Consider the following 21434-nt stretch of genomic DNA (forward strand, 5'->3'; position numbering starts at 1 on the left):
TGTGCTACCCTCAGTGTGATGATTGTGTAGTGTGTGTGCTACCCTCAGGGTGATGGTTGTGTAGTGTGTGCTACCCTCAGTGTGATGATTGTGTAGTGTGTGAGCTACCCTCAGTGTGATGATTGTGTAGTGTGTGTGCTACCCTCAGTGTGATGGTTGTGTAGTGTGTGTGCTACCCTCAGTGTGATGGTTGTGGAGTGCTACCCTCAGTGTGATGGTTGTGTAGTGTGTGTGCTACCATCAGTGTGTAGTGTGTGTGCTACCCTCAGTGTGTAGTGTGTGTGCTACCCTCAGTGTGATGGTTGTGTAGTGTGTGTGCTACCCTCAGTGTGATGGTTGTGTAGTGTGTGTGCTACCCTCAGTGTGATGGTTGTGTAGTGTGTGTGCTACCCTCAGTGTGATGGTTGTGTAGTGTGTGTGCTACCCTCAGTGTGTAGTGTGTGTGCTACCCTCAGTGTGTAGTGTGTGTGCTACCCTCAGTGTGTAGTGTGTGTGCTACCCTCAGTGTGTAGTGTGTGTGCTACCCTCAGTGTGATGATTGTGTAGTGTGTGTGCTACCCTCAGTGTGATGATTGTGTAGTGTGTGTGCTACCCTCAGTGTGTAGTGTGTGTGCTACCTTCAGTGTGTAGTGTGTGTGCTACCCTCAGTGTGATGATTGTGCAGTGTGTGTGTTACCCTCAGTGTGTAGTGTGTGAGCTACCCTCAGTGTGATGGTTGTGTAGTGTGTGAGCTACCCTCAGTGTGATGATTGTATAGTGTGTGTGCTACCCTCAGTGTGATGATTGTGTAGTGTGTGTGCTACCCTCAGTGTGATGGATTTGTAGTGTGTGTGCTACCCTCAGTGTGATGATTGTGTTGTGTGTGTGCTACCCTCAGTGTGATGATTGTGTTGTGTGTGTGCTACCCTCAGTGTGATGGTTGTCTAGTGTGTGTGCTACCCTCAGTGTGATGGTTGTGTAGCGTGTGTGCTACCCTCAGTGTGTAGTGTGTGTGCTGCCCTCAGTGTGTAGTGTGTGTGCTACCCTCAGTGTGTAGTGTGTGAGCTACCCTCAGTGTGATGATTGTGTAGTGTGTGTGCTACCCTCAGTGTGATGGATGTGTAGTGTGTGTGCTACCCTCAGTGTGATGGTTGTGTAGCGTGTGTGCTACCCTCAGTGTGTAGTGTGTGTGCTCCCCTCAGTGTGTAGTGTGTGTGCTACCCTCAGTGTGTAGTGTGTGAGCTACCCTCAGTGTGATGATTGTGTAGTGTATGTGCTACCCTTAGTGTGATGGTTGTGTAGTGTGTGTGCTACCCTCAGTGTGATGGTTGTCTAGTGTGTGTGCTACCCTCAGTGTGATGGTTGTTTAGTGTGTGTGCTACCCTCAGTGTGTAGTGTGTGTGCTACCCTCAGTGTGTAGTGTGTGTGCTACCCTCAGTGTGTAGTGTGTGTGCTACCCTCAGTGTGTAGTGTGTGTGCTACCCTCAGTGTGTAGTGTGTGTGCTACCCTCAGTGTGTAGTGTGTGTGCTACCCTCAGTGTGTAGTGTGTGTGCTACCATGATTGTACAGTGTGTGTGCTACCCTCAGTGTGTAGTGTGTGTGCTACCCTCAGTGTGTAGTGTGTGTGCTACCCTCAGTGTGTAGTGTGTGTGCTACCCTCAGTGTGTAGTGTGTGAGCTACCCTCAGTGTGTAGTGTGTGTGCTACCCTCAGTGTGTAGTGTGTGTGCTACCCTCAGTGTGATGGTTGTTTAGTGTGTGTGCTACCCTCAGTGTGTAGTGTGTGTGCTACCCTCAGTGTGTAGTGTGTGTGCTACCCTCAGTGTGTAGCGTGTGTGCTACCCTCAGTGTGTAGTGTGTGTGCTACCCTCAGTGTGATGGTTGTGTAGTGTGTGAGCTACCCTCAGTGTGATGATTTTGTAGTGTGTGTGCTACCCTCAGTGTGATGATTGTGTAGTGTGTGTGCTACCCTCAGTGTGTAGTGTGTGTGCTACCCTCAGTGTGATGGTTGTGTAGTGTGTGAGCTACCCTCAGTGTGATGATTGTGTAGTGTGTGTGCTACCCTCAGTGTGATGATTGTGTAGTGTGTGTGCTACCCTCAGTGTGATTGATGTGTAGTGTGTGTGCTACCCTCAGTGTGATGATTGTGTAGTGTGTGTGCTACCCTCAGTGTGATTGATGTGTAGTGTGTGTGCTACCCTCAGTGTGATGATTGTGTAGTGTGTGTGCTACCCTCAGTGTGATGATTGTGTAGTGTGTGTGCTACCCTCAGTGTGATGGTTGTGTAGTGTGTGTGCTACCCTCAGTGTGATGATTGTGTAGTGTGTGAGTTACCCTCAGTGTGTAGTGTGTGTGCTACCCTCAGTGTGATGATTGTGTAGTGTGTGTGCTACCCTCAGTGTGTAGTGTGTGTGCTACCCTCAGTGTGTTGTGTGTGTGCTACCCTCAGTGTGTAGTGTGTGTGCTACCCTCAGTGTGTAGTGTGTGTGCTACCCCTCAGTGTGATGGTTGTGTAGTGTGTGACCTACCCTCAGTGTGATGATTGTGTAGTGTGTGTGCTACCCTCAGTGTGATGATTGTGTAGTGTGTGAGCTACCCTCAGTGTGTAGTGTGTGTGCTACCCTCAGTGTGTAGTGTGTGTGCTACCCTCAGTGTGTAGTGTGTGCTACCCACAGTGTGTAGTGTGTGTGCTACCCTCAATGTGATGGTTGTGTAGTGTGTGTGCTACCCTCAGTGTGTAGTGTGTGCTACCCACAGTGTGTAGTGTGTGAGCTACCCTCAGTGTGATGATTGTGTAGTGTGTGTGCTACCCTCAGTGTGATGATATTGTAGTGTGTGTGCTACCCTCAGTGTGTAGTGTGTGTGCTACCCTCAGTGTGTAGTGTGTGTGCTACCCTCAGTGTGTAGTGTGTGTGCTACCCTCAGTGTGTAGTGTGTGTGCTACCCTCAGTGTGTAGTGTGTGTGCTACGCTCAGTGTGTAGTGTGTGTGCTACCCTCAGTGTGTAGTGTGTGCTACCCTCAGTGTGATGGTTGTGTAGTGTGTGTGCTACCCTCAGTGTGTAGTGTGTGTGCTACCCTCAGTGTGTAGTGTGTGTGCTACCCTCAGTGTGTAGTGTGTGTGCTACCCTCAGTGTGTAGTGTGTGTGCTACCCTCAGTGTGTAGTGTGTGTGCTACGCTCAGTGTGTAGTGTGTGTGCTACCCTCAGTGTGATTATTGTGTGTGTGCTACCCTCAGTGTGATGATTGTGTAGTGTGTGTGCTACCCTCAGTGTGATGATTGTGTAGTGTGTGTGCTACCCTCAGTGTGATGATTGTGTAGTGTGTGTGCTACCCTCAGTGTGTAGTGTGTGTGCTACCCTCAGTGTGTAGTGTGTGTGCGACCCTCTGTGTGATGATTGTGTAGTGTGTGAGCTACCCTCAGTGTGTAGTGTGTGTGCTACGCTCAGTGTGTAGTGTGTGTGCTACCCTCAGTGTGTAGTGTGTGTGCTACCCTCAGTGTGATGGTTGTGTAGTGTGTGTGCTACCCTCAGTGTGTAGTGTGTGTGCTACCCTCAGTGTGATGATTGTGTAGTGTGTGTGCTACCCTCAGTGTGATGATTGTGTAGTGTGTGTGCTACCCTCAGTGTGATGATTGTGTAGTGTGTGTGCTACCCTCAGTGTGATGATTGTGTAGTGTGTGCGCTACCCTCAGTGTGTAGCGTGTGTGCTACCCTCAATGTGTAGTGTGTGTGCTACCCTCAGTGTGTAGTGTGTGTGCGCTACCCTCAGTGTGTAGTGTGTGTGCTACCCTCAGTGTGTAGTGTGTGTGCTACCCTCAGTGTGTAGTGTGTGAGCTACCCTCAGTGTGTAGTGTGTGTGCTACCCTCAGTGTGATGGTTGTGTAGTGTGTGTGCTACCCTCAGTGTGTAGTGTGTGTGCTACCCTCAGTGTGTAGTGTGTGTGCTACCCTCAGTGTGTAGTGTGTGTGCTACCCTCAGTGTGTAGTGTGTGTGCTACCCTCAGTGTGTAGTGTGTGTGCTACCCTCAGTGTGTAGTGTGTGTGCTACCCTCAGTGTGTAGTGTGTGTGCTACCCTCAGTGTGTAGTGTGTGTGCTACCCTCAGTGTGTAGTGTGTGTGCTACCCTCAGTGTGTAGTGTGTGTGCTACCCTCAGTGTGTAGTGTGTGTGCTACCCTCAGTGTGTTGTGTGTGTGCTACCCTCAGTGTGTAGTGTGTGTGCTACCCTCAGTGTGTAGTGTGTGTGCTACCCTCAGTGTGTAGTGTGTGTGCTACCCTCAGTGTGATGAGTTTGTAGTGTGTGTGTTACCCTCAGTGTGATGATTGTGTAGTGTGTGTGTTACCCTCAGTGTGATTGATGTGTAGTGTGTGTGCTACCCTCAGTGTGATGATTGTGTTGTGTGTGTGCTACCCTCAGTGTGATGGTTGTGCAGTGTGTGTGCTACCCTCAGTGTGATGATTGTGTAGTGTGTGTGCTACCCTCAGTGTGATGATTGTGTAGTGTGTGTGCTACCCTCAGTGTGATGATTGTGTAGTGTGTGAGCTACCCTCAGTGTGATGATTGTGTAGTGTGTGAGCTACCCTCAGTGTGATGATTGTGTAGTGTGTGTGCTACCCTCAGTGTGATGATTGTGTAGTGTGTGAGCTACCCTCAGTGTGATGATTGTGTAGTGTGTGAGCTACCCTCAGTGTGATGGTTGTGTAGTGTGTGTGCTACCCTCAGTGTGTAGTGTGTGCTACCCACAGTGTGTAGTGTGTGAGCTACCCTCAGTGTGATGGTTGTGTAGTGTGTGTGCTACCCTCAGTGTGTAGTGTGTGAGCTACCCTCAGTGTGATGGTTGTGTAGTGTGTGAGCTACCCTCAGTGTGATGGTTGTGTAGTGTGTGTGCTACCCTCAGTGTGTAGTGTGTGAGCTACCCTCAATGTGATGGTTGTGTAGTGTGTGAGCTACCCTCAATGTGATGGTTGTGTAGTGTGTGAGCTACCCTCAATGTGATGGTTGTGTAGTGTGTGAGCTACCCTCAATGTGATGGTTGTGTAGTGTGTGTGCTACCCTCAGTGTGTAGTGTGTGCTACCCACAGTGTGTAGTGTGTGAGCTACCCTCAGTGTGATGGTTGTGTAGTGTGTGTGCTACCCTCAGTGTGTAGTGTGTGTGCTACCCTCAGTGTGTAGTGTGTGTGCTACCCTCAGTGTGTAGTGTGTGTGCTACCCTCAGTGTGTAGTGTGTGTGCTACCCTCAGTGTGTAGTGTGTGTGCTACCCTCAGTGTGTAGTGTGTGTGCTACCCTCAGTGTGTAGTGTGTGTGCTACCCTCAGTGTGTAGTGTGTGTGCTACCCTCAGTGTGTAGTGTGTGTGCTACCCTCAGTGTGTAGTGTGTGTGCTACCCTCAGTGTGTAGTGTGTGTGCTACCCTCAGTGTGATGGTTGTGTAGTGTGTGTGCTACCCTCAGTGTGATGGTTGTGTAGTGTGTGAGCTACCCTCAGTGTGTAGTGTGAGCTACCCTCAGTGTGATGGTTGTGTAGTGTGTGTGCTACCCTCAGTGTGATGATTGTGTAGTGTGTGAGCTACCCTCAGTGTGATGATTGTGTAGTGTGTGTGCTACCCTCAGTGTGATGGTTGTGTAGTGTGTGTGCTACCCTCAGTGTGATGATTGTGTAGTGTGTGTGGTACCCTCAGTGTGTAGTGTGAGCTACCCTCAGTGTGATGATTGTGTAGTGTGTGAGCTACCCTCAGTGTGACGATTGTGTAGTGTGTGAGCGACCCTCAGTGTGATGGTTGTGTAGTGTGTGTGCTACCCTCAGTGTGATGGTTGTGTAGTGTGTGAGCTACCCTCAGTGTGAAGATTGTGTAGTGTGTGAGCGACCCTCAGTGTGATGGTTGTGTAGTGTGTGTGCGACCCTCAGTGTGTAGTGTGTGTGCTACCCTCAGTGTGTAGTGTGGGAGCTACCCTCAGTGTGATGGTTGTATAGTGTGTGTGCTACCCTCAGTGTGGTGATTGTGTAGTGTGTGTTCTACCCTCAGTGTGATGATTGTGTAGTGTGCGTGCTACCCTCAGTGTGATGATTGTTTAGTGTGTGTGCTACCCTCAGTGTGATGAGTGTGTAGTTTGTGAGCTACCCTCAGTGTGATGATTGTATGGTGTGTGAGCTACCCTCAATGTGATGATTGTGTAGTGTGTGAGCTACCCTCAGTGTGATGACTGTGTAGTGTGTGAGCTACCCTCAGTGTGATGATTGTGTAGTGTGTGAGCTACCCTCAGTGTGATGATTGTGTAGTGTGTGTGCTACCCTCAGTGTGTAGTGTGTGTGCTACCCTCAGTGTGTAGTGTGTGTGCTACCCTCAGTGTGATGATTGTGTAGTGTGTGAGTTACCCTCAGTGTGTAGTGTGTGTGCTACCCTCAGTGTGATGATTGTGTAGTGTTTGTGCTACCCTCAGTGTGATGATTGTATAGTGTGTGTATGCTACCCTCAGTGTGATGACTGTGTAGTTTTTGTGTGCTACCCTCAGTGTGATGATTGTATAGTGTGTGTATGCTACCCTCAGTGTGATGACTGTGTAGTTTTTGTATGCTACCCTCAGTGTGATGATTGTGTCGTATGTGTGCTACCCTCAGTGTGATGATTGTATAGTGTGTGTATGCTACCCTCAGTGTGATGATTGTATAGTGTGTGTTTGCTACCCTCAGTGTGATGATTGTATAGTGTGTGCTACCCTCAGTGTGATGATTGTATAGTGTATGTGCTACCCTCAGTGTGATGATTGTATAGTGTGTGTGCTACCCTCAGTGTGATGATTGTATAGTGTGTGTGCTACCCTCATTGTGATGATTGTACAGTGTGTGTGGTACCCTCAGGGTGGTGCTCTCTTTCCCCCCAGGTAGCACAGTGACGGTGGTTGAGCTGCAGGTTGTGAAGCGTGTTAAGTGTGCTACCCTGGCTACTGTGGTGTTTGGTCATAGCTACTACCTCCTGCCCACTGGTGCTACGTCCCTTCCCTTCAACGATATCTGGGAGAACAGGCAGGTGAGTCATCCAGGTGAGTCTAGCCGGTGAGTTATCCAGGTGAATCTGGCAGGTGAGTCATCCAGGTGAATTTGGAAGGTGAGTAATCCAGGTGAATCTGGAAGTTGAGTCATCTAGGTGAGTCTGGCCGGTGAGTCAGCAACGTGAATGTGGCAGGCGAGTCATCCAGGTGAACCTGGAAGGTGAGTCATCCAGGTGAACCTGGAAGGTGAGTCAGGCCGGCGAGTCATCCAGGTGAGTGGCAGGTGAGTCATCCATTTGATTCAACCATCTGAGTCAGGCAGGTAATTCATCCATGTGAATCTAGCAGGTGATTCAACCAGGTGAGTCAGCACAGGTCAAGTGACCTGGTAGCTAGCAATACAGGTCAAGTGACCTGGGAGCTAGCAACACACGTCAAGTGACCTGGTAGCTAACAACACAGGTCAAGTGACCTGTAGCTAACATAAGAACATAAGAACGATGGAACACTGCAGAAGGCCTACTGGCCCATGCGAGGCAGGTCCAAGTCTCCTACAGGCTTATGCCAATGCACCCAACCTAGTCAGGTCAGGTCACATTGAATTAAGGGAGGAACACGGCAACCGACCTGGTAGCACAAGCTATCAGGTCTAACTCACACCCACCCACATCTACTCATGTATCTATCCAACCTATCTTTAAAGCCACACAACGTTCTGGCCTCTATAACGGTACTTGGGAGTTTGTTCCACTCGTCCACAACTCTATTACCAAACCAGTACTTTCCTATATCCTTCCTGAATCTGAATTTTTCCAACTTAAAACCATTGCTGCGAGTCCTGTCTAGGCTAGATATTTTCAGCACACTATTTACATCCCCTTTATTTATTCCTGTCTTCCATTTATACACCTCAATCATATCCCCCCTAATTCTACGTCTTTCTAGAGAGTGCAGTTTCAGGGCCCTTAGTCTATCCTCATAGGGAATGTTTCTGATACATGGGATCAACTTTGTCATCCTCCTTTGTACATTTTCCAGAGAATTTATATCCATTCTGTAATACGGTGACCAAAACTGTGCAGCATAATCTAAATGAGGCCTAACCAAGGATGTATAGAGTTGAAGAACAACCTGAGGACTCCTATTATTTATGCTTCTTGATATGAAGCCAAGGATTCTATTAGCTTTATTGCGAACACTTATGCACTGTTGTCTTGGTTTCAGATTACTGCTAACCAGAACTCCTAAATCTTTTTCGCAATCCGTAATATTAAGATCTACATTATTTAGTTTATATGTGGCATGGTTATTGTCCTGTCCAACATTTAGAACTTTGCATTTGTCTATATTAAACTGCATCTGCCACTTCTCCGACCACTGCATCAGTCTATTCAAATCTTCCTGGAGTGCTCTAATGTCCTCGTCAGAATGAATTCGACGGCCTATTTCGGTGTCATCGGCAAACTTGCCGATGTCGCTCTTTATGCCCTCATCTATGTCGTTTATGTAGATTGTGAACAGCAGGGGGCCCAACACTGACCCCTGTGGAACACCGCTCGTGACGCTTCCCCACTCTGATTTCTCCCCATTTATGCAAACTCTCTGCTGCCTATTTGTCAACCATGCCTCTATCCAGGAAAAAATCTCTCCTATTCCATGTGCTTTAATTTTCCTCAATAGTCTCTGATGTGGGACCCTGTCAAAAGCCTTACTGAAGTCCATATACACAATATCATATTCATTACCATGATCTACCTCCTCAAATACCTTAGTGAAAAAAGTTAATAAATTCGTAAGGCAGGAACGCCCCTTTGTAAAACTATGCTGAGATTCGTTGATTAATTTATGCTTTTCAAGGTGGCTACGAACTGCCTCGGCAATTATTGATTCCATAAATTTTCCCACTATGGAGGTTAGGCTTATTGGTCTATAGTTCGAAGCTAAGGACCTGTCACCTGTTTTGAAAATAGGTATCACATTTGCCATTTTCCACTTATCTGGCACCATGCCAGTTTGTAGTGATATGTTGAAAAGATTAGCCAAAGGTGTGCTAAGCTCCTCTTTACATTCCTTTAGAACCCTTGCATACAGTTCATCAGGGCCTGGGGATTTGTTAGGTTTTAATTTATCTATTTGCCTAAGGACCATGTCACTTGTGACCCTAATAGTGCACAGTTTATTATCGTCCTGTTCTACATCACAGGTCAAGTGACCTGGTAGCTAACAACACAAGTCAAGTGACCTGGTAGCTAGCAACACAGGTCAAGTGAGCTGGTAGCTAACACAGGTCAAGTGACCTGGTTGCTAGCAACAGGTCAAGTGACTTGGTAGCTAGCAACACAGGTCAAGTGACCTAGTAGCTAGGAACGCAGATCAAGTGACCTGGTAGCTAACAAGCGACCTAGTAGCTAGCAATGCAGGTCAAGTGACCTGGTAGCTAACAACACAGGTCAAGTGACTTAGTAGCTAGCAACACAGGTCAAGTGACCTGGTAGCTAGCAAAACAGGTCAAGTGACCTGGTAGCTAGCAACACAGGTCAAGTGACCTAGTAACTAGCAACACATGTCAAGCGACCTGGTAGCTAACAAGCGACCTAGTAGCTAACAATGCAGGTCAAGTGACCTGGTAGCTAACAACACAGGTCAAGTGACCTAGTAGCTAGCAACACAGGTCAAGTGACCTGGTAGCTAGCAACACAGGTCAAGTGACCTGGTAGCTAACAAGCGACCTAGTAGCTAACAATACAGGTCAAGTAATCTGGTAGCTAACAACACAGGTCAAGTGACCTAGTAGCTAGCAACACAGGTCAAGTGACCTGGTAGCTAGCAACACAGGTCAAGTGACCTGGTAGCTAGCAACAGGTCAAGTGACCTGGTAGCTAACAGGTCAAGTGACCTAGTAGCGCTAGCAATACAGGTCAAGTGACCTGGGAGCTAACAACACAGGTCAAGTGACCTAGTAGCTAGCAACACAGGTCAAGTGACCTGGTAGCTAGCAACACAGGTCAAGTGAACTGGTAGCTAACGAGTGACCTAGTAGCTAGCAATACAGGTCAAGTGACCTGGTAGCTAACAAGACAGGTCAAATGACCTAGTAGCTAACAACACAGGCCAAGTGACTTGGTAGCTAACAAGTGACCTAGTAGCTAGCAATACAGGTCAAGTGACTTGGTAGCTAGCAACACAGGTCAAGTGACCTGGTAGCTAGCAACACAGGTCAAGTGAACTGGTAGCTAACGAGTGACCTAGTAGCTAGCAATACAGGTCAAGTGACCTGGTAGCTAACACAGGTCAAATGACCTAGTAGCTAACAACACAGGCCAAGTGACTTGGTAGCTAACAAGTGACCTAGTAGCTAGCAATACAGGTCAAGTGACTTGGTAGCTAGCAACACAGGTCAAGTGACCTGGTAGCTAGCAACACAGGTCAAGTGACCTGGTAGCTAACACAGGTCAAGTGGCCTAGTAGCTAGCAACACAGGTCAAGTGACCTGGTAGCTAGCAACACAGGTCAAGTGACCTGGTAGCTAGCAACACAGGTCAAGTGACCTGGTAGCTGACACAGGTCAAGTGGCCTAGTAGCTAGCAACACAGGTCAAGTGACCTGGTAGCTAGCAACACAGGTCAAGTGACCTGGTAGCTAACAACACAGGTCAAGTGACCTGGTAGCTAACAAGTGACCTAGTAGCTAGCAATACAGGTCAAGTGACCTGGGAGGTAACAACGCAGGCTAAGCAAGGTGTACGGCAGGATTACATAAATATATTGAGTTCAGGTCAGTTGTCGGAGACAAGTACTCTGTATTAGGTAAATAGGCACAGATGTAACTAATGCAGTATTTTATCGTGGCAAAGTTTCGCTCTCCAGGAGCTTTGTGAAGCCGTTCCTCTTCAAGGGGGGCTCCTTGGCGTGGTGAAGAGGCTCTTGGTCTGAGGAATTAGCCCTGTCGGCCTTCTTCCTCAGACTGAACCTAATTACCCCCATTCTCCCCTCCCCTATCCCATCCTCCCCTTTTTCCATTCCTCCTCCTCCCCACCCCTCCCTTTTGCCCTTCCTCTTTTTGGCCTTTGGGATTTCTCCCACAGGCGCGCTAGTTCCTAGGTAGGGGAAAGGACACCGGGGTCCATCCCATTCCATTGAGGTTCTTGGCGGTGGCGTAGTTTGCCGTGGAATCTGGATTGCCTGGGGATGTCCCGATCCCTCTCCGGTATCCCGGAGTAGCTTTGGGTATCTTTCGAGCGACAGGTGTATCTCTGGAAGCCACCTTTCGGATTCCGGGGGTGGTGGCCGAAGGAGGTATGCTTTGTGGCGGATATCCGGCCGCCCTCTCTTTTGTCCACCGAGGTAGCTAGGCAGATGTGAGGTTGCTATCCCGGATTGCTGGTTTACTGGCATGAAGGGTAGGGTATGGCACGGGTTCCATGCTGCATCTGCGCTACTAGCGGTGCTGAGGTCCTCTTGGGCGCGGAGGGAGATTTCCGGCCCTTTCATTCCTCCTGGGAACTATTCCTCCCCGCTCCCCCCTTTTTTTATTCTTTTTTTTATTTTTATTTTATTTTCTTCTTTCTTTTTTTTTTCTTAAAAACAAAAAGCAAAGGAGTAACCTAACCATGGCAGCCCTAGTCCATGAACCCACTACCCCCGGGCCCCTTCTTGATACCGCACCCCATTCTGACCCTGCCTTGTGTTTAGACCACTCTTCGGACACTCCTGATGCCTCTGTACCTCTTGCTGGTGCTGTTTCCTCACCCGCTTCAGGTACCGGGGCTTCGACTGACTCCTTCGATTTGTCTGAACTCCGCTGTCCTTTGACTATGCTTCCGGCTTCTCCCTCTACGGTACGGCAATTTTCGAATAGCCCACCCATTTCACACCAGACCAACTTCGGTCCTACTCCTAAACGCCAACGTCAATCTCCTGATGATACTCCTTCGTTACCTTCCCATTCTACTCGGAAAAGACCGACACGTCAAGCACTCCCTCTCCACGCTCAGTTTTGGACCACACAGTGGACTAAATTCTTTACTTTAAGACCGACTTCTTCTTCTGCCTACCTTTCTGACCATAGTATTGGCAAAGCGCTCCTGCGTCATGTTGGTAGAGATATTTCATTTCATGCTTTCACGAGCGGTATGCACATCGTCACTGTCCAGAATGCTACCCTAGCTCATGATCTTTCTCTCCTTTCGAATATCGATACTACTCCTATCACTATTGAAAAACATCTTGCTCTCAATTCTTGTAGTGGTACTGTCATTCTGCCCCATACCATAGTCCAACAGAATTTCCAGTCATGTGGCAATGACATTTTTGAACAGCTGGAACTCCAGGATCTCCCAATCCTCAAAGTAGACACTTATGTCCTTCCTGCCCGGGGGCGGAGACGTTACCCTTGCAATGTGGCTCGTTTAACTTTTGACAGCCGAAAACTCCCGTCCTCTGTATATGTCACGGGACATCGGTTACAAGTTCGAAAGGTGATACCTACACTGCAACAATGTAGAAATTGCTGGCGTTTTGGTCACCCAGCGAAATATTGCAGATCTATGGCCGAATGCCCAGTCTGTGGTGCCGACGACCATTCTAATACATCTTGCAGTCAACCTCCATCTTGCCTTAATTGTAATGAAGCTCACCCTTTGTACTCCCGCCGTTGTCAGGTCTACTTAAATGAACGTGAAATCCATTGCCTCAAAGAGGCAGAAGGTCTCCCTTATGCTATGGCAGTTACTCCTCTCCGCCTCCAAAGGAGACTACCCCGTGTTTCTTATTCTCGTGTTTCCAAACATCCCCCCACTTCTGGGGTCCCATCTTCTGCAGCCTCCTCTGTTGTTACCCCTCCCATAGCCACTACGGCATCTAATCCTTTTGCTGTCCTTGGCTCTGACGTCCCGACTACAACTCAGTCTGTTCTCACATCTTCGCGTCCTTCCTCACAAGCCCCAGTATCGACAAGACCTCGTACGACACCTAATACCAATCGCCCCTCCACTCAGAAGTCCAAAAAATCCACATTGCTCAAATCTTCTTTGCCCCTTCCTTCCCTTCTTCCACCTCCACACTTTACCTTTCCAGTCTCTGTACCTAGTTCTTCCCCTCTCTCTGGCTCTATTACAAGTGTGGAGATTCACCCTCCTCCTCGTACTATGCCTTCCACCCCCGTCCCCTCCCAAGTTTCTCCCTCTTCTGCCACCTCCCAGGTTTCTGCCTCTTCTTTTCCCCCCCACACTTCATCTCCAGTCCCTTACACTCTTCCCTCCCCCTCTACTTTGGTACAGTCCATTACTGTCCTAATCTTTACTCACCCTCCTCCTTCTATCTCCAATATGGTCTCCCATACATCTTTGAATTCAGAAACACTTGAAGCCATTTCAAAATATATTGCAGAGACTAAACCTTCAATGGACACTGATTCACTTCCTGTTCCTTCTCTTCCCTCTCCTCCATCTTCACAACCCTATTCTTCGCAACGCTCCGTTCCTTCGCTACTTGAACGTCTTCCAATGCCACCACACGTTGACTTTTCTAACCCCTCTAGTCTGTAGGTGCTTTTACCTACAGATTCCTGGTATTTTCTTAATCGCCAATCATGGCCTATTTACAGTGGAATATCCGCGGCCTCAGGGGTAATCAGGGTGAGCTTCAGATGTTGCTTTCCAGGTTTTCCCCTGTTGGTGCTTGCTTACAAGAACCAAAATTACACTCGGCTGTTTTCCAACCTATCTCAGGCTATAATTTATTGTATTCTTCGGATCCTTTCTCAGATGGGACCTTTAATGAAAGTGCCCTTCTTCCGTACTGTCAACTATTTGTCCATACCTCGCTGCATTACACTGCAGCCCGTATCCACTTGAATAAGTGGTTTACAATATGTTCTTTATATCTCTCTCCTTCTCGGGCATTTTCTATCCCAGACTTTGCCTTTCTTGTTTCATCCTTACCACCACCACTTCTGTTACTTGGTGATTTTAATGCCCACCATTTCCTCTGGGGGGGTCTCATTGTGACTCACGTGGCATCCAGTTGGAGGCTTTTCTCGCCTCTCACCCCCTCCATGTTTTAAATACGGGTACTCCCACCCATTTTGATCCTCGTACTCATACTCTCTCTTGCATCGATCTATCAGTCTGCTCTTCCTCCACTGCACTAGACTTCACCTGGTCTGTTCTACCAGACTTACATGACAGCGATCATTTTCCGATCATTCTTACTTCTCCTTCCTATTCACCACCTTTCTGTAGCCCTCGCTGGCAATTTGATCGGGCAAATTGGGATCTTTAATCACACCTCACTGCTTTTAGTGAGGTTCCTTCTTCATCCTCCATTGATGAGCTCCTACACATCTTCTCGACGTCAGTTTATACCGCAGCTTCTCATTCTATACCCCAAACCTCAGGCAGGCATTCTCAGAAGTGCGTGCCTTGGTGGTCTCCTGCTTGTGCTCGTGCAGTACGTTTGAAACGTGCTGCATGGGGCAGGTACCGGTACAATAGAACCGCTGAGAGACTTCTTGATTTTAAGCAGAAGCATACGATCGCTCGCCGTGTCATCCGTGAAGCTAAATGCACTTGTTGGCGAGACTATGTTTCCACCATCACCTCTGCTTCTTCTATGAGTGCAGTCTGGAAAAAAGTGAGGAAATTGAGTGGTAAATACTCTCCTGACCCTGGTTCTACCATAGACCCCTTACTACGCTTGGATACGTATGTTCGTAATGCCTTTGCGAATAATCACTCAGTTATTGTCATATTTTTTGACCTTGAGAAGGCATATGACACAACTTGGAGGTATAATATTTTGGCCCAGGCCCATTCCTTAGGCCTCCGAGGCAATCTACCATCCTTCCTTAAGAACTTTTTAACTGACAGACATTTCCGTGTTCAAGTCAATAATGTTCTTTCCCTGGACTTCGTCCAAGCTGAAGGTGTCCCTCAGGGATGTGTTCTAAGCACAACACTTTTTCTCCTTGCTATAAATGATTTGGCCTCTGTTCTTCCACCCAATATTTGGTCATCACTCTATGGTGATGACTTCGCTATTGCTTATGCAGGTGCTGACTGTCATCTTATTGCAGTTTCTCTCCAGCATGCGGTCGACCGTGTTTCCACTTGGGCCACCACACATGGGTTTAAATTTTCAAGTACCAAAACTCACCAAATTACTTTCACTAGATGCTCTGTTATCCCCAATCATCCTTTGTATCTCTATGGCTCCCGTATCCCCGAACGTGATACAATCAGGTTTCTAGGCCTTCTCTTTGACCGTCGGTTATCCTGGAAACCTCACATTACCTCTCTGAAGGCAACTTGTCACAGCCGGCTAAACCTTCTTAAAACCCTTGCTCATCTTTCCTGGGGAGCTGATCGTCGAACTCTGCTTCGCCTACATTCAGCCCTCGTTTTATCGAAACTCGATTATGGTGACCAGATTTATTCCGCGGCCTCTCCTGCTACTCTCTCTAGCCCTAACTCTATCCATCACCAAGGATTACGTTTGTGCCTTGGTGCTTTTCGCTCTTCCCCTGTTGAGGGCCTCTATACAGAAGCGAATGTTCCATCCTTGTCTGATCGCCGTGATGCCCATTGCCTTCACTACTATGTACGCTCTCACGATCTACACAATCCTTCCATTTATAGAATGGTCACCGATATTAGTAGACATTCTTTATTCATTCGCCGCCCCTGTTTGCTCCGTCCCTTTTCTCTTCGCCTACATTCACTCTTGTCTTCCCTTCAGTTACCAGCTTTATATGTTCATGTAGCATCTCACTTTTCCCTACCCCCCTGGGAAGTTCCAGCTGTTCGGGTCTGTTCTTTCTCACTCCCTTGCTCGAAAGCTCAACTGCCTATGGTGGCTTCCCGCTCTCTTTTTCTTGATCACTTCCACTCCCATTCTCATGCCACCGCTGTGTACACAGATGGCTCTAAGTCTTCAGACGGCGTCGGATTCGCAGCAGTGTTTCCGGACAGCATCGTGCAGGGGCATTTACTATCTTCAGCTATCATTTTTACTGCTGAACTGTATGCCATTCTTGGAGCACTTATTCGTATCGCATCTATGCCTGTGTCATCATTTGTAGTAGTCTCAGACTCCCTTAGTGCTCTACAGGCTATACGAAAATTTGATACATCTCATCCCCTAGTTCTCCGTATCCAACTTTGGCTACGCCGTATCTCTACCCAACATAAAGATATTGTTTTTTGTTGGGTCCCTGGTCATGTCGACGTACAGGGCAATGAACAGGCAGACACTGCTGCGCGGTCAGCAGTACATGACCTACCGATTTCCTATCGAGGTGTTCCATTTCTGGACTATTTTGCTGCAATAGCTACCCACCTTCGCACCCGTTGGCAACAACGTTGGTCAACTCTGCTCGGTAACAAACTTCATTCTATTAAACCGAGCATAGGTTACTGGCCGTCTTCTTGTCATCAGTGCCGAGGTTGGGAGACCACTCTCTCCCGCCTTCGCATTGGCCACACTCGTCTTACTCATGGGTATCTCATGGAGACGCACCCTGTTCCTCTCTGTGAGCAGTGTCAAGTTTCAGTATCGATTAGCCACATTCTGTTAGACTGCCCTCTCTATCAATGAGCACGCAGAATTTACCTCCAACGTCGTCTTCGTTCTACTACTCTCTCTTTACCTTCCCTTCTTGCTGATGGACCCTCCTTTAATCCTGACTCTCTCATTGACTTCTTGACAACGACTGATTTACTCCACAAACTCTGATGATACTTTTCGCACTCCCCTCAGCCCTTTCTAGTTCAGTCTCTTGCTGCCCTTTACCCTTTCACCATCCACTACCCCGCTGTTATCCGTAACCTATTACTCATCCATCTCCCTTTTGCCACCTGATACCCTCGCTTCCTTCCTGCCCTGCAGCGCTGTATAGTCCTTGTGGCTTAGCGCTTCTTTTTGATTATAATAATAATGTGAAGCCGTTGCTACTAGACTACAGGGACTACTAACGTGAGTCAGTACTAGACTACAAGTAGTCTAGTACTGACTCACGTCAAAGCCAAGAGGGTGATAGGGAAGAGTAGGATAGTGGAAGGGAAGTGGGGGGAGAGACAAATAGAACCGAGGCTAAAGCTAGCCTGATGGCATTTTGTTGGCAAAGTTGATGTATTGGTGTGTTCACAATTGATGTTAAGGGCGAAATGGAGCGTGGGAAGCAAGGCTCGGTGGGCAGGCGGTGCCAAGGCCTCGTAACGCAAGGATCACTGAAAAAAAAATGGTATAGGTTACCTGGAGGATGCACATAAATGCAATATACAATACCAACAAGATAAAGAACTACACATGTGCAACATCTATCAACAGTCTGGGTAAAGTGACCAGATAAAGCCACTTGTTGGCGAAGCGTCTACATACAAAGATACCCAAATGTTGCACATGTGTAATTCTACCTGGAGAGTGTTCTGGGGGTCAACGCCCCCGCGGCACGGTCCATGGTGATACCCTCAACATGTGTAAAAAGACACATCTGGTTCTTTCTTCATTAGGACTGAATTAACCACTCGTGGCGAAACATACTATTCCTCATCCTCATATCTGACATAGACGGAGATGCAAACCGTGTCTTCCTTTGCGGATGACACCCGGGTTGCCATGACAGTGACCTCCATCGAAGAAGACACAGCAAGACTCGAAGCGGACATCAACCAAATCTTCAAATGGGCCACTCAAAACAATATGATATTCAATGAAAAGAATTTTCAACTACTCAGATATGGAAAACTTGAGGAAATTAAAACTGTATCAGGATATACAGCAAATTCTAACCATACAGTAGAGCGAAAAAGTAATGTGAAGGACCTGTGAGTGATAATGTTAGAGGATCTCTCCTTCAAAGACCACAACAATATAAGACCTTATATAAGACCTTAGTGCAATTACAGTTGAGAGTCTTGTGCCTTTTTTATATTATTAGATTAAACTCAGTTGTACTATAGTCAATACCAAATTCATTATATTAGACCATAGTGCAATTACTAGTGAGAGACTGGTGCTATTTTTAATTTGTATTTTTATATTATTAGATTAAATCTAGCTGTACTATAGCTCATTCTAGCTCAAAACATAGACTCCACAAAAGTCATTATATTAGACCTTAGTGCAATTACAAGTGAGAGTCTTGTTCTATTTTAAATTTGTATTTTTATATTACTAAGTTTATACCTAGTTGTATTTAGTTCATTCCAGCACAACACATAGACAACATCAACTTCATTATGTGTAGTAGTGACTATACTCTATATGACCAAAATACTCTAGCTATATACTTATCCAAACTTCCCACCACTACAGATATCAGTACTAGAACTCAACACATAACTCAGGATATAAATAACCATACTTTAAACCTAGAAGATGATTGATCACTTTGACCCTGATCTAAACCTCCATAATCTGACACCCAATCAAAACCTATTGGAAAGTAACTGCCTTTATTACACAGCATCACAAGCCAGCACTATCCTAAACAATGCTAAAAGTCTATCGGTACTTAACTACAACATCAGGTCCTTAAGCAAACACTATGATGACCTCCTGGCACTCCTTGAATCACTAAAGACACCCTTCTCCTGCATTATTCTTACTGAGACCTGGCTTAAGCAGGACACAATAGATATCTACCCTCTACCAGGATACACAGCAATTCACAACTGCAGACCAAACCAAGTTGGGGGTGGTATTGCAGTCTATTACTCTAACCAATTAGCTTGTATTAGCACCACTTGCTTTAGTGATGAATATGGGGAATACATTTTTGCTAATTTTACTGTAAAAAAACTTAAGACACCTATAACAATCGGTGCCATTTACCGGATACCTCACACAAACATCCCAAATTTCAGTGAGAAATTAAAGTCACTAATAACAAAAAGACAAATGAATAAGCACCACCTTCTCTTAGCTGGAGACTTCAACATCAACCTTGGCATAGTAGATGATCAGCCTGTAACTGATTTCATCAACAATATGAACAACACACTTCTCGTACCAACAATAACTAAACCAACCAGGCTCACTGAGACAAGTGCAACCATAATAGACCACATATGGACCAATATACTAGCCCCCCTTAAATCAGGGATAATCACAGATAGCACTACAGACCACTACCCTACCTTTCTCCTGACAAACATTAGTAAACCACCACTTGAATACAACAAAGTCTCATTTAGACTCCATGACGAGGCCTCAATAAGGAAGTTCACAGCTGACCTAGAGATTGTTGACTGGCCTACAGAATTCTCCAAGGCCAATGGTATTGATGACTGGACAGACATTTTTCTTAACAAATTACTTAGACTATACAACAAACATTGTCCTATAAAAACGAAACAGATCACAAACAAACGGCTTGGTTGCCCATGGCTAACCAGCACCATTCTGAAATCCATTGACAAGAAACACTAATATGAAAAGCAATATAGACAGGGCTTAATACACAAAGATATTCTTAAACACTATTCATCAGTTCTCACCAAAGTAATAAAGAAAGCCAAACAACTATACTACTCCAGTAGATTCACAGACACTAGAGGAGATATAAAAAAGACCTGGAAAACACTCTCTCAGATTCTAGGGACCCACAAACTGAAAAAAAACAAGAATATTGTCCTAACTAAACCTAATGAAACACCACTACATCTCACTGACACAGCTAACAAGATAAACGACTTCTTCTCAACCATAGGATCTAATCTCGCCAATAAAATCCCACATACCAATGCCCATGCCGGGGACTACCTAGATGGGAATTTCCCAAATTCCTTCTATCTTGCACCAACTGAGCCCTCGGAAGTCACCGAGATTATAAAGTCACTTAAAAACAACTCAGGGAATCTGTCTAATGTCCCACCATTACTGTACAAGCGAGTGGCCCATATCCTTTCGCATGCTATTTCATTACTTTTTAACAAGTCACTAGAAACTAGCACCTTCCCGAAACTACTCAAGATGGCAAGGGTTACACCAATACATAAAGGTGGTGACCATACAGACTTAAACAACTATAGGCCAATATCAAACTTACCATTGCTATCCAAAATCTTTGAGAAACTCGTGCACAGGAGACTATATTCATTTATAACAGCACAAAACATACTCAACCCCTGCCAATTTGGATTCAGGAAAAATAAAAGCACTAATGATGCAATCATAAAAATGCTAGATCTGCTTTACACAGCATTGGAAAATAAGGAATATCCACTAGGAATTTTTATTGACCTAAGAAAAGCTTTTGACACAGTAGACCACGACATCCTACTCCACAAACTTGACCATTACGGTATAAGAGGCCATGCGCTTGCTTATTTCAAATCTTACCTTACTAATAGGTATCAGTATGTCACCATTAAAGACACAGCATCAACAACACGGCCACTTGATACTGGAGTTCCGCAGGGAAGTGTCCTTGGTCCCCTGCTCTTCCTCATGTACATCAATGATCTTCCAAACGTATCCCAACACCTGAAACCCATTCTCTTTGCTGACGACACGACTTATGTCATCTCTCACCCTAATCTTGCCACCCTCAACACCATTGTTAACGAGGAGCTGATCAAAATATCGACTTGGATGACAGCCAATAAACTTACGCTTAACACTGACAAAACCTACTATATTATGTTTGGTAGCAGAGCAGGAGATGCACAAATTAACATTAAGATCGACAACACTCTAATTACCAGACATAATGAGGGCAAATTCCTAGGCCTATACCTTGACAACAACCTGAATTTCAGCACCCATATCCAACACATAACCAAAAAAGTATCCAAAACGGTTGGGATCCTCTCCAAGATACGATACTACGTGCCGCAAAATGCCCTTCTCACACTATACCACTCACTTATTTATCCATACCTCACCTATGATATTTGTGCTTGGGGATCAACTGCAGCAACACACCTTAAGCCAATAATAACCCAACAAAAAGCTGCAGTAAGAATAATCACTAAATCCCATCCCTGGCAACACACCCCCCCCACTCTTCATAGATCTAAACTTACTCCCTGTTCAGTACATCCACACTTACTACTGTGCAATCTACATCTACAGAACCTTAAACTCCAATATCAAGCTTGACCTAAAACGCTTTCTTGATAGTTGTGACAGAATCCACAGGCATAACACCAGACACAAACATCTCTACGACATTCCCCGTGTCCGACTAAACCTTTACAAAAATTCAATGTATGTCAAAGGCCCTAAAATCTGGAACACCCTACCTGAGAACTCTAGAACTGCAGACACATTCATCACCTTTATAACTACCATTAGAAAACATCTTATCTCCCTGATGCACCCCATCAACTAACTACACGAATACCACCTGGTGGTTCACACTTACACTCACTCGCCCATTTGACCATAAACAGAAATATTAATCTCAATCTTAAAATAATGAATCCTATGATACTCCAATACTGAAACTATGTACTGTGCCAAAACAAAAG

The 21434-nt window shown here is 46.3% G+C and overlaps 1 protein-coding gene across 2 annotated transcripts in view; it reads left to right on the forward strand.

Annotated features, from left to right (window-relative positions):
• The window catches only part of LOC128687034 (uncharacterized), a 197515-nt gene that overhangs the window by 100150 nt on the left and 75931 nt on the right, over positions 1–21434 (forward strand). For both annotated transcript variants that reach the window (XM_070082410.1, XM_070082411.1), the window contains one exon: positions 6854–6999. In XM_070082410.1, the coding sequence (XP_069938511.1) occupies positions 6854–6999 (146 nt within the window). The remainder of the gene's footprint in view (positions 1–6853; positions 7000–21434) is intronic.

The sequence above is a fragment of the Cherax quadricarinatus genome, chromosome 7, assembly GCF_038502225.1.
Source record: "Cherax quadricarinatus isolate ZL_2023a chromosome 7, ASM3850222v1, whole genome shotgun sequence".
In the NCBI taxonomy this organism is placed as follows: Eukaryota; Metazoa; Arthropoda; class Malacostraca; order Decapoda; family Parastacidae; genus Cherax; species Cherax quadricarinatus.